This window comes from Meles meles, chromosome X (genome assembly GCF_922984935.1).
Source record: "Meles meles chromosome X, mMelMel3.1 paternal haplotype, whole genome shotgun sequence".
Classification (NCBI taxonomy): Eukaryota; Metazoa; Chordata; class Mammalia; order Carnivora; family Mustelidae; genus Meles; species Meles meles.
This window is the reverse complement of record NC_060087.1, coordinates 43057543-43072128: the sequence shown is the minus strand read 5'-3', so window position 1 is coordinate 43072128 and position 14586 is coordinate 43057543. Positions and strand designations below refer to the sequence as shown.

Here is a 14586-nt window from a genome sequence, read left to right as displayed (position 1 = left end):
GACTCATGACCTCCCTCCCGCCATTCTTGATTTGGTCCCACACAGACTCACACCTCCACTCTCGGGACTTTCGACTTTGGTGGTTTTATTTTACAAAAGCTTTGAAGGTCCAGGCCGGGGGGGCTGGGCCCAGAGGGCTGGGTTGTAGTAACTGCTGCCCACACGGGAGAGGGTCCCTGCCCCAGCCCCGAGGCCATGCTCTGTGCCCTCAGGAGCTCAGTGGAGCCACCACAGAGGTGGTGGTGGTGGTGGGAGGAACGGGACCTGCTGGGAAGGAGCCTGTGGGGGAACCCAGCAGAGGTCCCGGGAAAGGCATAAGGTGGCTCACAGGCCCTGACAACACCACAGGGCCCAGGCCTTGGTAGAGATGGGCAGTGCTGGGCGGGCCCAACGTCAAGCTGGAGGCCATCTCCCCACAATTCCCACTCCCGCTGCCCCCGGCCACCACCATGAAACCACCAGCTGGTCCTTCAGCTGCTCCTGTACCTCCCAGACTTGACCCTCGTTTCTTTTTCCCTTTTCCAGATGCCTTGCGGTTTCGAGTCTGGATACCATCCTTCCGCATGGTCAGTGGTCGGTTCACCTGCCAAAGGGGAGGCCCGGAGTGTTTCCCAACTCCACATCTTTGCCTCTGTGTCTTGACCAGGGAGGCCATCTCCATCCCGCCTCGTTAAGCATAGGGAATTATTTCGGGGACTAGGGGAGCATGACCCTGGTATGGTGCAGGGATTGTCCTAAGGAATCCCAAGGAGGAAGGAGGAGGGGCAGGAGGTCACGGAAGGGTGTGAAGAGATGAAGGAATGGGAGGCGGGAGGGATCAGGACCAAGGTGGAGGGGAATAGAGAAGGAAGGAGGGAGCAGAAAAGGTGGGGGAGAGGGGAGGGTTATGAGGGCAAGTAGACATGGGGGTGCCACAGGAGCAGAGGAGGAGGTAAACGGGATGATGGGAGGAGAGGAGGGAGACTGGGGTGGGGGATGGGGCAAGACAAACCTGGTGTAGCTTATAGTAGAGGCCACAGGCATTGCACACAGGGTCCCCACTAGCATTTCTCCGCCACAGCGTCGTGGTGGTTGTCTGGCAGTTGGTGCACTGGGTACCTGCCCGTTTGCTGACAATCTGGGGGAGAGAAAATGTGAAGATCAGCCCACTGGTAGGAGGGGGGATGCTTAGGGGACCCAAGAGGTCAGGGTCAAGTTGAAGGTAGGGCTTCCGGTGCAGGGTAAGAACAGATATACTTAACAGGACAATGACTGTGGGTTCTGTATGGGGCAGAGACAGGGCTTCCTGGCCAGGATTGGGGATTTTGGTATTGGGGGTGAGATTCCATCAGTGATTCCCAATTTTGGCCATACATTGGAATCACCTGGGGAGTTGAAAATGATCCTAAGGCCCAGGTGACACCCTAGGCCAATGAAATCAACACATCTAGGGGAGGGTGCCAGGTCCCTGGTGGTTCAGGTTGTCCTAAGGTGAGTCCCATGTGAACCCAAGGAGGAGAACGCTGCTGTCGTGCAGGGACAAGACAGGGTTCCTGGAAGTAGCCTATGAAGGTAGGTTGAGGATAGGCATTCCTATGCAAAGCTGGGTTCCTGCATGGATGGGGAAGGGACGGGCTGGGGGATATGGGTTCTCGTAGAGCAGGAGGACAGGAATCCCTGCACAGGTCCAGAACAGTTCCTAGGGAAGGGGAGGCAGGCCTGGGGTCTTACCAGGCGCTTCTTGGGCCGGATGAGGGGCCTGTTCTGCCCATTCATCTTGTGGTAGAGGCCGCAGGCATTGCATAGGTAGTGGCCCGTCCTGTCCCGCCGCCACAGTGGAGTGGCTGTTGCTCCGCAGTTCACACACTCCCTGGCCTCTGATGGGGTGGACAGAGGGGACAAGGAAGCCCAGGCTCAGCCCAGCTTTGCCTTGGACACCCCCCACCCCGATTTTAACCTCCCTGTCCCTTTGTGGGGACCTCACCACAGGGGGGCAGGGGCAGTGTTCCACGAAGTTTGGGGGAGGAATAGGCCGCTGGATTGAGGGGGCTCCCGGTAGGAGAAAAGAAGGTACTGGAAAAGTCAGGACCCCCGTAGGCACTGCTGGGGACGGGGATGGACGAAGGCAGTGCAGGCCCCAGCGTCAAGAGGTCTGGACTTAGCCGCTCTGTCTTTAAGGTCTCCAGGAAGCTGCTGCTGCCTTTCCCATCTGGGTCTTCCGGGGCCTGGGGAGGGGAGTCCTCGCGGGTGGGGCACACGGCCGAGGCAGGGTAGAGCCCCGTCTTGCCATAGGTCCAGCCAGCATACGGTGAGCCCCCTGGGATCCCCTCCATACAGTTGAGCAGTGGGTACACCTGAAAGACTATTATGGAGGGTGGGTACGGGAAGGAAGGAGGGGTCAGTCCAAAGCCATGGTGGTGCCCCACAGCTCCGACTGAGCGGCCAAGTCTCCAGTCTTCCCGCAGGCAACCGGAACAGCTGCTGGCCATCGAGTAACTCCTGGACATCAAGCCCCACTGGTCACTTTGGCAGCTGCGGTAACCTCCACCCATTTCCAAAGGGGCGTTGAGGATGCCCTTTGGGATTCAGAGCCCCATGGGTCTGTTGACAACTAGGGCCACCACCACCCACTTCCGACGTTGCTTTCCAGTATGACTATAGCAAGACGGCACATGGGGAGCGTTGGCATCAACTGGGGGAAGTGGCCATGTTCAAGATGACCTCTTAGTGGGATTCAGCCCTAGCTAAGGGTCACCCAGACAGCACGGAGCCTGTGCTAAGACAGCCACCCGGAGGAGTTTACCTGGGGAGTGCCTGTAGGCCTCAGCATCCCTGTAGTAGGCCAGAGCTGCCGCTGCAGCTGTGGCAGTGCTGGGGGCCGTGGAGGAGGCTGCCGCATCCAATCCCTCGGGCCCAGAGGAGAAGAAGACCCCCGATTCTGGTGGCGAGGATACCAAGGCCGGGTCCACAAACTGGGGCAGGGGCTCAGAGGTCCCCAGGGCCCCTAGGCCAGGGAACTCCATAGGGCCTCGGATGGGACCTGTGAGGACAGGAGGGGTCCTCAGACTCTAAACTCCTCCTCCCCTTCCCACCCCGCCCCCTTCCCTCCTGTCTCCCTCTCCTACTCCATTCCCTCAGTCTTCCTAGCCCTCTTTTCCTCCCCAGATCTCTCCCCTTCTTCCACTCCATCATCCCCTCCTTCCTTCTGCGCCCCTGCCCCCTCACTTCCTCTCCCTCCCTTTTATTCCCTCTTCTCCCCTTGCGCTTCCCCTTCTTCTCTCTCCTCCTCCCATCTCTTCTTTTTCCTCCTCCCACAACTCCCCCTCTTTCCTCTCTCCTCTTCTTCCTCTTGCTTCTCTTCCCACTCCTCCCTCCTCTTTGGCCCCCTTATACCCTCATTCTCTCTTTCCCCAGTCCTCCTCCTCTTCTCTACCTCTATCTATTCCCCCTCCTCCTCTCCCTTTTCTTTAATCAGCCACCTCTTCCGCCTTCCCCCTTTCTACATCTCCTCCCCTCCTCATTTTCTCTTTCCCTCCTGCCTGTCCACTTCCCCTTCTCCTGTGCTCCTTTTTCCTTCATCCTCCTCTCTCTCCCTTTCTGGTCATCTTTTTATCTTCTCATTTTCTCCCCCTCCTCCTCCTCTTCTCTCTCTCTAGAGGAGTCTGGGTGGGCTGGGCTGGGGTGCAGAGCCAGAGTCCCCTGAGCCACTTGTCACCCCTGGGACCTTGGGGTTCACCCTCCTATGCTCCCCAACTTCATCCCTATCTGTTGCATCTTTTAACTTTCTCAGAAACCCATGGTTTCCGGCTTGACTCCTCCCTCCCCCCACCTCCGTTGGGTCTGCAGACAGAGGGCCCCCTCAGTTCCTCCCCACTCCATGGGGGGGGTCAGTACCCCCCACTGCTTATCTCTGCCATCCCCGCCCAACTTTTGAAATCACCCCAAGGCTACTGGCTTCCTCTGAGGAGGGGTACAGGTCTGCCCTGGGGAGGCCTACCATAGTTCTGCTTTTGGGTTCCTTCATTTCCAGCCAGCCCCAGGCCTCAGTTTCCCCATATGCCAGATAGGAGGTAGTGACAGGGGCCCAGCTAAGACCCGTGAGATGGCGGCTTCGTCTTTGCCCCCTTGTCTCTGTCCTTCCCTGTGTGTGTATCTGTTTCCCTGTGTCTCTCTCCTGGCGACACTCTCTCTTCTCCAGCCTGGCCCTCCATATTTTTGTCCCATCGTTTTATGCTACCATGATATGTCTTTTCCTCTCCCTTTCTCTGCTTTAATGAGTGCCTCATTTCCCGCCTCTCTTTCTCTGGCTTTCCATGTCTCTATGTCTGGTTGTCTCTCTCCATCTTCATCTCCATGTCTTTCACCTCTTTCTGTTTCACTTCTCCCTCCCTCTCCAGTCAGGTCTCTGAACGTCTCTACCTCTCTCCCACTCAGTCTCTTTCTGCTTGTTTGTCTCCTCTCTCTCTTTCTGCCCTCTGGCTTTATTTCCGTGTCTGTCTTACTAGTCCCACATGCTTGGCCATACCCCACTGCACACAGCCCGGGTGAGGGGCCAGAAAACCTACTCTTGCCCCTGACTTGCCCTGTGAATCCAAACGCCTCAGTTTTCCTGTCCTTGGGATGGACTAAGAGAGACAGAGGAGAAGGCTATCTTCACAGCCCCAGCCTACATGACCCACTGTGTGAACACGCTGAAGGTTGGGCTCAGGGTTGGGGCTTGTATGGGTAAAGAGAGGAGCCCATGATTGTGTGGGTAAAGAGAGGTGCCCATGGCTGGGTCCACTACCAGCCTTGTCCAGGCCCCAGGATCTCCACTCATTCTCCCCAAAGTGGATGTCTTGCCTCCTCCTCTGTTTCCGTCTCTTTCCTCTGCGTCTCTCCATGATTTTTTCTATCCGTGAAGCTCTCTCTGCATTCCTGCCTTGCTCTTTTTCTGTTCCTGGGTCTCCTTCACTTTCCTGCTGTCTCTCTGTTTCTCTTTCCTTTTTCTTCCTGTCTCTTGCTGTTTGTCACTGTCTCTTTTTCTACCCCCCGCCCCCCACTCTGTTTCTCCCTTCCTTCTCTGTCTGCCTGTCTCTTGTTCTTTTTGTCTTTGTCATCACTGACCTTTATCCCCCCTCATCTTCATCTCACCACTCCCCCATGATCTCCCTCCAGTCCCACTGCCCCACATCCCTGCACCTAGCACCTTGGTGGCTCCAGGGCTGCCCACCCCTCCTATGGCAGGGGCCCAGCCCCCCCACCCCCAGTTATCACTCTCCGGACAGAGATAAAGTTTATCTCGAGGCTGGGGGATATGAAAGCTCCTTATCAGCTGCCCTACTAGAGTAAGTGCTGCCCCAAAGGGCAGCAGGCAGCAGGCCGGCACCCTCAGCTCTCCCAAGGCCCAGCCCCTCACCCCAGGTAACATCCCTATCCCAGCCCTCAAGGGAGGGTCTCTTGGGACTGAAGGGAGCTGAGATGTGGTCTGGGGGCAGATGAGTCTTGGGAGGCTTTGAGGTGGAATTTGAGGGTCAGACGGGTGGAGGATCAGGGAGAGGTTGGGGGTAGAGCTGTAGTGTTTGGGGAGAGCAGATATGGGGTTTGAGGAGCAGAGACATTTGAAAGGTCACATTTTGGGGTCAGAAATAGGTTGGAAAAGCAGAACACAAGGTTAGAGATCTGAAGTGAAGTTTGAGAGCCAGAGAGAACGTTCAGAAGCTGGAGATGTAGTTCGGGGTCAGAGATAAATTCTGAGGAAGGTGGAAAAGTGTGGGGGTTCTGTGGGCTTTGCTGGAGCAGAGATGGAGTTTAGGGGTCAGAGGTGGGTTTGAACAGGCAGGAGTGTGTCTGATAAAGATGTGTTATGGGAGCAGAGGAGGAATTTGAGAACTGAGATGGAATTGGGGTGGAGAAAGACGGGGCCGGAGGAGATCCAGGGGGCCAGAGACACATTTGGGGGCTGAGATGGGGTTTAGGGAAGGCAGGCATGAGGAGGAATCATGTAGTAGAACAGACTTGGGATAGTAGACTTGGTGTTTAGAGTGACAGACTTTTTGGTGTGTGGGCAGGGGGCTGGAGGAGAGTAGTGGTTTGGGAGGGGATCAGAGAGAAGTCACAGGGAACAAATAGGGGGCTTGAGAGGCGCAGACAGAGATAAGAGGATGAAGCCAGGGTTTAGGGGACTAGAGAATCTAGAGCAGAAACCAGGATGGGGATCAGACAGGGGCTTGGGGAACAGAAATAGGCATGGGAGAGCAAAAGTGAGTTTTTGGGAGAACTCAGAGACAGAAACAATTCCAGGTGAGTGAAAACCAGATTCAGGGCAGAGCTAGGATTTAGGAGAGAAAGGCATGTTGTAGGGGGTGGATGGTGTGTATGGAGCAGAGTTAAGTCATCAGAGGAACAGATACCTTGGAAGGAGAGGATGGAAGTCGGGGCAAAAAGAGGTCAGTTTTGGGGGTTGGTTTCTGGAGTAGAGACGGGGGCTGGAAAGACAGATGGTTTGGAGGAGCGGTGAAGGGTTTCAGGGGTGGTAGACACTTTGAGGACCAGTGGTGGGTTGGGGAGGCTGGAGCAGGCTGGAGGGGTAGCCTTGAGGTAAGGGACAGCAGGCCTGGGGTTTGCCTTGCTGGGGGCTCTTGGGGGGCTGAGACTGACCTGGGCTGGTTGGTGCAGAGGGTTCGGCCGCTTTGGGGATGTGGCGAGTTCAGTGTGATCCCAGGGGGTGTCCTGGCTGGCCTTGGCCTTTGAGGCTCCCTTCCTCCTTCCCTCCCTCCCTCCCCTCTCCCTCCTCCCTCCTCCCCAGGGAGTGGCTGGTGCCCCAGTGGGTGGGGCGGACCAGAGGAGGGGGCGGGCTCCCTGCTGGTGGGGCACCTTTTGGGCAGTGGGGGCCTTCCTCTGTCCCACCTGCCCACCCCATGGATTCTTGGACCCTGTTCAACTTGGGCTCCTGTGGACTTCAGTGTCCAGCCAAACAAAATGGGCTGAAGCCAAGATAAAATGAAAATAGCAGATATGGTTTTATGATTCCACTAGGCTTTTCAGTGAGTGTTTCCAAAGTCCCTCCTGTGTGCTGGGCCAGGCTTGGGCCCTTACGTATGTGAATTTTCCCGGCCAACAGGGAGAGGAGGGATATGACTACCCATTTTGTAGGCAAGAAGAATGAGACTCACAGAGGTTTGGTGGGATTTGAACCAGAGCCCGTAGGACATCTTGATGACCCAGGCCCAACTTGGAGGCCTGGCCAGGCCAGGACTGGCGGGAGGCAGGGGCACACTCACTCAGTGCCCCACTGGGGCTTACGCCAGCTCCGGCCTGCCCTGGGGCAGCAGATAAGTCTTATCAGATGGAGGAGACTGTGGCTGTTGGCTCCGCGGTAACAGGCTGTCTTGGGATGGGGGGGGGGCGGGGCTGGGGGGGCACCCAGGGACAGCGGCCTCAATTTGTTGCCCGCCATGCTGCTTTGGAGGCGGGAAACAGGTGGGACTCAGGGTTGGTTTCTCTGTGGGTCCTTGAGGAGTGGGATAGGGTGGGGGAAGGGAAGAAGAACCGAAGGGATAGAGAAGGGAGAGGGGCAGAGAGCAAGAGACAGAGACAGAGAGAGATGGGAATGGGGAGACTCGGGAAGAAAAGGGGACACAGCTAGGAGGCAGAGAGGGTAAGGAGAGGAGGGAGAGATGGCAAGAGAGACCCAGCGACAATTAAATATCTACAGAGAGAGGCAAAGAGAATGAGAGGACAGAAGGGGAAAGATAGAGCCCTAGAGTGACAAAGGCTGAGGATACAGGGTGAGAAACTAGGAAGGGAGACAGAGACAGAGAGAGATTGATGGACAGAGTCTTGGAGGAAGTCCATGAGACCCCAAGTGTCAACCTGGGATAGGCACTGGGCCGGTGGTGCTGGGGTGGAGGGGACAGGGCCATATGGGTTGATGTGGACCCATGTGATCTGTGGCTCTCCCCTCAACTGCTGAGAGGGACCTCCAGAACCCCTGCTCCTCAGTCCCCACCTTTCTACCCTGTCCCACCTCCCCCAGAGAGGAACAACAGTGATGGCAGCCAGTGTTTCATGCTGACACAGACCACAGGCCGGGTCTGTCCTGAGCACTTTCTCTGTGTAAAATCAATGGACTCATGCCCACATGAGGTGTCCAACTTGGCTCCCCATAGAGCAGGGGTAAGACCACCCAGTGGTAGTCCATGGACTCCATAGGATGGAGCACTGTCCTGACCACCCATTCTACAGATGGGGAGACTGAGACCTGCCAAGGGCACAGGACACTGATGGAGCCCTGGGTCAGTGCAGCCTGCTCCCTCACCAGCTGCCCAAGAAGGAGCTTCTTGTCATCCTCTTGCCTCCATGGGCCTCGTCCTCATAAGCAAAATGGGAGGTTTGAGGAGGAAAAAGAGCATGGCTGTGAGTTTGCGTTTATTGACCTCCTGTTGTGTGCAACATCCTGTGCTGAGCCTTCATAAGTGAGAAGGGGGTGAAGACCTCTATGACTTAAGGGGCAGTGTTTTGGGGACTTCTACTCTGGAGCCAACCCCCCACCGCCATCATTCATAGCCTGCCCTAACCACAGAGGGGCTGCATGGCCTTGGTCAAGTTACCAGCCCCCCTTGGACCTCAGTTCCTCATCTGTAGAGATGGGGTAATAACAGTGGCTACTCCATAGGGTGATTGGGACAGCTAAATGAGATTTAATCCACCGAGTGATTTTAACTTGCTTGAATCTGAGATCTCATTAAATGTTAAGTATTCTTATTGATTTACTGAGTACCTACTGTATACAAGGGATGATACTTGACTCTTTTTTTACTAGCACTACTAATTCTAGTAATAATGCTAGTAACATGTGACACCCATACCAATTTTAATTCCTAATCTTAATTCTAATATTGATACTAATCTTAGTGCTAGTAATACTGATATTAATTCTAAATCTAATCATCATTATTCTAATTCTATCCACAACCATAGAAATACGAATGCTAATTCTGATACGAATACTTTCTTTTTTTTAGCACTGATATCCTAATAACAATAGCAGCACACAGTTCACTGAGCTGCCCCAGGCACTGTGCTAAGTGCTCTCCCTACTTAATTTTATCCCATTCTCACCATGGTGATGTAAGTGCACATAATTGCCGGGAGTGGGCTCAGACAAATGAAGATGTCCATGCAAGAGCTTGTGCTCTTGTCTCTTGTGCTCTTGTCTGAGCTCTGACACTGATTTGCTGCATGATTCCTGGATAGGCCACCCTCTGAGCCTCAGTTTCTTTGCCTGGGTAACGGGTACAATCATAGAACCCACAGCAAACTTTGTTGAGAAGACCACCCGACACAGGTCCTGCCTGGCAAGCCACAGAGGATGAGCCCTGTAGTGGTAACTCTCTTCGTTTTTTTTTTTTTGTTTTTTTTTTTTTTTAGAAACAGCAGTTGCAATATTGGGAGCGAGGTAGGGAAATCTGTTGTCCTCAGGAAGGTCGGGCTGGAGGCATGTCTCAGACAAGAATTTGGACACTGGACTCAGCCTATTTCTTCGTAACCAGAGCTGAAAAAAGCCTAAGGAAGGGAAGTAAAGGGTGGGGAGTGGGGGCCTCAGAACCCCGGCTTCGTCAAGAGCCAGAAACCCTGAGGCTCTGAGGCCAGGCTCACCCCATTCCCTCCCCCATCCCTGTGGAGGGGGCACAGGCCCAGAAGTCTGCGGCGACAGTTCAGCCAGGAGGGAGGCAGCTGGGAGCGGGCAGATAAGGGAATCAGCAGGGCCAGGCCAGGCTTTGGGAGAGACCCAGGGGTGGGGGTGGGGTGTCCGGGTCAAGCGTCCCCTCTGTCAGGCCTCCATTTGAGGCTCAGCCCCAACATCCTCTCTTCCTGGAAGGCTCTTCTGACTTGTTCCCTTCTCCCTGGCATCTTCTGAGGTTCTAGAGCTTATTTGTACCTCATCCAGACGAGTCCACCAAGCCAGAGGAAGAACCTAATTCCCCTTGGTCTCCATCACACAGGGAAGCACGTCAACCAGAGCCTGGCTGAGGAGTCCAACGTTTGTCTCAGAACTGAGCTGTTGTATTTTTTTTAAGAGACAAGTATAAAGGATACTGTAACAAACTTTCACCTTTGTCAAACATTAATATTTTGCCTTATTTGCTTCAGATGCTTTTGAAAGACATATATTCAGATCCAGCTGAAGTTCTTATACAAAGTCCATTTCCTCTCTTCTTCCACTACCTCGAGTTTGGGGTTTGTCTCCCTCGTGAGTATTTTCATTCCCTTACTATGTGTGCATGTATCGGTAAACAGCGTATGATACCGGGGGTTTTCAGCTTGGTTTTGAACTTCGTGTACTCAGAATCACATGGCTTATGTTTCTTTTGTTCTGCATAGTGTCTGCGACATTCACCCACACACTGTCATGTGTATTAATAGTTCTTTTTTATTGAGATGTCATTCGCATACCACAAAATCCACCCTTTGAAGCGTACATCTCAGTGGTTTTTATATTCATATCGTTGTACAGCTATCACCACTGCCTAATTCCAGGACATTTTCATGATCCTAAAAAGAAGGCTGTACCCATTTTAGCAGACATTCCCTATACTATTATCCCTAGAAACCACTAATCTACTGTCTGTCTCATGGATTTGCCTATTCTGGACTTTTCATATGAAGAGAATCATATAATATGTGGCCTTTTGTGACTGGCTTCTTTCACTTTGCACAAAGTTTCCAAGGTTCTCTCACATCTTAGCATGGATTAAACTACTTCATTCCTTTCTACGACTGAATGATATTTCATTGTATGAACATTCAACATTACACTTGTCCATCCAATGAACTGACGTTTTGGGGGTCATGAATAATACTGCTATGAACGTTCATATTAAGGTTTTTATGCAGACATGTGTTTTCAGTCCTCTTGGATACACACCTAGGAATGGGATCATGGGGCTGTTGGAAGAGGCAGGTAGAGGGAAAAGCAGGAGTGGGACTTGATCCCGGGACCCTGGGATCATGACCAGAGCTGAAAGCAGGGGCCCAACCAACTGAGCCACCCAGGGGCCCCAGTATGAGTTCTTTTTATATTCTGGGTCCTAATCATTTATCAGATAATGGGGTTTGAAAATAGTTGCTCCTATTTTAGGGTTGTCCCTCTCACTTTGTTGTGTCCCTTGAAGCACAAAAGCTTTTAGGTTTGATGAAGTGCAAGTTGACTTTGGTTGTTTATGCATTACATGTTATCTAAGAAACCATTACCTAATCCAAAGTCATGAAGATTTATACCTGTGTTTTCTTCTAGAAGTTCAATAGTTTTAGCTCTTACATTCATGTCTTTGATTTTTTTTTTTGAGTTAATTTTTGTGTATAGTATGAAGTAGGGGTCCAGTTGTCCCAACACCAATTTTTTTTATATCTTAGAATGTATGCATGTTCAACTTTAATTTTTTTAAAGATTTTATTTATTTATTTGACAGAGATCACGAGTAGGCAGAGAGGCAGGCAGAGAGAGACCAGGAAGCAGGCTCCTTGCTGAGCAGAGAGCCTGATGTGGGGCTTGATCCCAGGACCCTGGGATCATGACCAGAGCTGAAGACAGAGACTTAACCCACTGAGCCACCCAGGCACCCCCAACTTTAAGTTTTTAACATCTTAATTTAATTTTTTTCATGTTCCAAGATTCATTGTTTATGCACCACACCCAGTGCTCCATGCAATACGGACCCGCCTTAGTACCCACCACCAGGCTCACCCAACCCCCCCATCCCCTCCCCTCCAAAACCCTCAGTTTGTTTCTCAGAGTCCATAGTCTCTCATGGTTCATCTCCCCCTCCAATTTCCCCCAAGTCACTTTTTCCTTTCCTTCTCCTAATGTCCTCCATGTTAATCCTTATGCTTCACAAGTAAGTGAAACCATATGATAATCGAATCTCTCTGCTTGACTTATTTCACTCAGCACAATCTCCTCCAGTCCCGTCCATGCTGATACTAAAGTTGGATGTTCATCCTTTGTGATGACTGTGTAATATTCCATTGTGTGTATGGATCACATCTTCTTTATCTATTAGTCTGCTGAAGGGCATCTTGGCTCCTTCCACAGTTTTGCAGTTGTAGACGCTACTGCTATGAACATTTGTTTTTTTTTTAAAGTGGACTTTTTTTTAATTTTTAATTTTAATTTTAATTTTTTTTGAGATTTTATTTATTTATTTGACAGGCAGAGAGGCAGGCAGAGAGGGAGAGGAGGAAGCAGACTCTCTGCTGAGCAGAGAGCCCAATGCGGGGCTCAATCCCAGAACCTTAGGATCATGACCTGAGCCGAAGGCAGAGGCTTAACCCACTGAGCCACCCAGGCTCCCCAAAGTGGACTTTTTTTTTAAAAGATTTTATCTATTTATTTGACAGACAGAGATCACAAGTAGGCAGAGAAGCATGCAGAGAGATTGAGGGGGGCAGTCTCCTCGCAGAGCAGAGAGCCCGATGCAGGGCTCAATCCCAGGACCCTGGGATCATGACCAGAGCCAAAGGCAGAGGCCTTAACACACTGAGCCACCCAAGAGCCCCTTAAAGTGGACTTTTAAAAAGATTTTATTTACTTATTTATCAGAGAGAGATAAAGAGAGAGAGAGAGACAGAGAGAGCACAAGCAGGGGGAACAGCAGGCAGAGGGCGAAGCAGGCTCCCGGTTGAGCAAGGAGCCTGATGTGGGGCTCGATCTCAGGACCATGACCTGAGCCGAAGGCAGATGCTTAAGTGACTGAGCCACCCAGGCAATCCCCACAGCACCATTTGTTAAAAAGACTATTCTTCCTCCATTGAATTGCCTAGGCACCCTTGTCAAAAATGAGTTGCCCATAGTGTCTAAGTTTATTTCTGGACTCTCTGTTCTATATCTACTCTTGTGCCAGTACCACTCAGTCTTGATTATTATGACCATGTACTACTATGTCTTTAAATCGGGAAGTGTAAGTCTTCCAACTGTGTTTTTCTTTTCTTTCCTTTTAAGAGTTTACTTATTTATTTGACAGAGAAAGACACAGCGAGAGAGGGAACACAAGCAGGAGGAGTGGGTGAGGGAGAAGCAGGCTCCCCGTTGAGCAAGGAGCCCAATGTGGGGCTCAATACCAGGACCCTGGGGTCATGACCTGAGCCAAAGGCAGACACTTAACTAACTGACTGAGCCACCCAGGTGCCCCCAATTATGTTTTTCTTCAAACTTGTTGGAGCCATTCTAGGTACCTAACATTTTCATATGAATTTTAGTATCAGTTTGTCAATTTCTGCAAAGAAGCAGGCTGGGATTCTGACAGGGATTGCACCAAATCTGTAGATCAATTTGGGGAGTATTGCCATCTTAACACTATGAAGTTTTCAATCCATGAATAGAATATGTGATGTCTTTTTTAAAAGATTTTGTTTATTTATTTATTTATTTATTTATTTATTTATTTATGAGACAGAGAGAGAGGACAAGTAGAGAGAGCAGCAGAGGAAGAGGGAGAAACAGGCTCTCTGCTGAGCAGGGAGCCCTATATGTGACTCGATCCCGGGACTCTGGGATCATGACCTGAGCCAAAGGCAGATGCTCCACTGACTGAGCCACCCAGGAGCCTGTATTTAATTTTTCTAAATAGCATTTTATAGTTTTAAGTGTATAAGTCTTACCCATCTTGTGTTAGATACATCACTAATGTACTTAGTACTAAATACATTAGTACTTACATGTACTAATGTATTTAATTTAATTAGTACTTAATGTATTTAGTACTAAATACATTAGTACTTATGTAAATACATTTACATACTAATGTAATTATTCTTTTTCATGCTATCATAAATGGAATTGCTTTCTTAATTTCATCTTTGGATTGTTCATTGCTAGTGTATAGAAATATGATTAAGTCTTGGGGCGCCTGGGTGGCTTAGTGGGTTAAGCCTCTGCCTTCAGCTCAGGTCACGATCTCAGGGTCCTGGGATCAAGCCCCACATCGGGCTCTCTGCTCAGCAGGGAGCCTGCTTCTCCCTCTCTCTCTGCCTGCCTCTCTACCTACTTGTGATCTCTCTCTCTGTCAAATAAATAAATAAAATCTTTTAAAAAATGATTGAGGGGCACCTGGGTGGCTCAGTGGGTTAAAGCCTCTGCCTTTGGCTCAGGTCATGATCCCAGGGTCCTGGGATCGAGCCCCACATCGGGCTCTGTGCTCAGTAGGGAAGCTCTTCCTTGTCTCTCTCTGTTTGCCAAATAAATAAATAAAATCTTTTTTAAAAAAATAAAAAAATGATTAAGTCTTGCATGATCTAGTATCTGGCAACCTTTCTGAGCTCATATGTATATAATGGTTTTGTTGTGGGTTCCTTGAGATTTTCTCTGTATAAGATCATGTCATCTCCGGGCGCCTGGGTGGCTCAGTGGGTTAAGCCGCTGCCTTTGGCTCAGGTCATGATCTCAGGGTCCTGGGATCAAGTCCCGCATTGGGCTCTCTGCTCTGCAGGGATTCTGCTTCTCTCTCTCTCTCTCTGCCTGCCTCTCTGCCTACTTGTGATCTCTGTCAAATAAATAAATAAAAATAAAATCTAAAAAATAATAATAATAAATAAATAAAATCTTTAAAAAAAAAAGATCAGGGAGAT

The 14586-nt window shown here is 50.9% G+C and overlaps 1 protein-coding gene across 2 annotated transcripts; it reads right to left on the bottom strand.

Annotated features, from left to right (window-relative positions):
- Nucleotides 1-78: 78 nt before the first annotated feature.
- GATA1 (GATA binding protein 1) lies at nucleotides 79-6690 on the bottom strand. 2 transcript variants are annotated; one of them, XM_045995236.1, is made up of 6 exons: nucleotides 6619-6690; nucleotides 2783-3019; nucleotides 1964-2341; nucleotides 1711-1856; nucleotides 992-1117; nucleotides 79-583 (listed from the first exon to the last, which is right to left on the bottom strand). In XM_045995236.1, the coding sequence occupies exons 2-6, from the start codon at nucleotides 3000-3002 to the stop codon at nucleotides 209-211; spliced, it is 1245 nt and encodes a 414-aa protein (XP_045851192.1). In that variant the 5' UTR covers nucleotides 3003-3019; nucleotides 6619-6690; the 3' UTR covers nucleotides 79-208. The 2 variants fall into 2 exon arrangements, with proteins under 2 accessions (XP_045851192.1, XP_045851193.1); XM_045995237.1 differs by lacking the exon at nucleotides 6619-6690 and adding an exon at nucleotides 3373-3377.
- Nucleotides 6691-14586: the final 7896 nt, after the last annotated feature.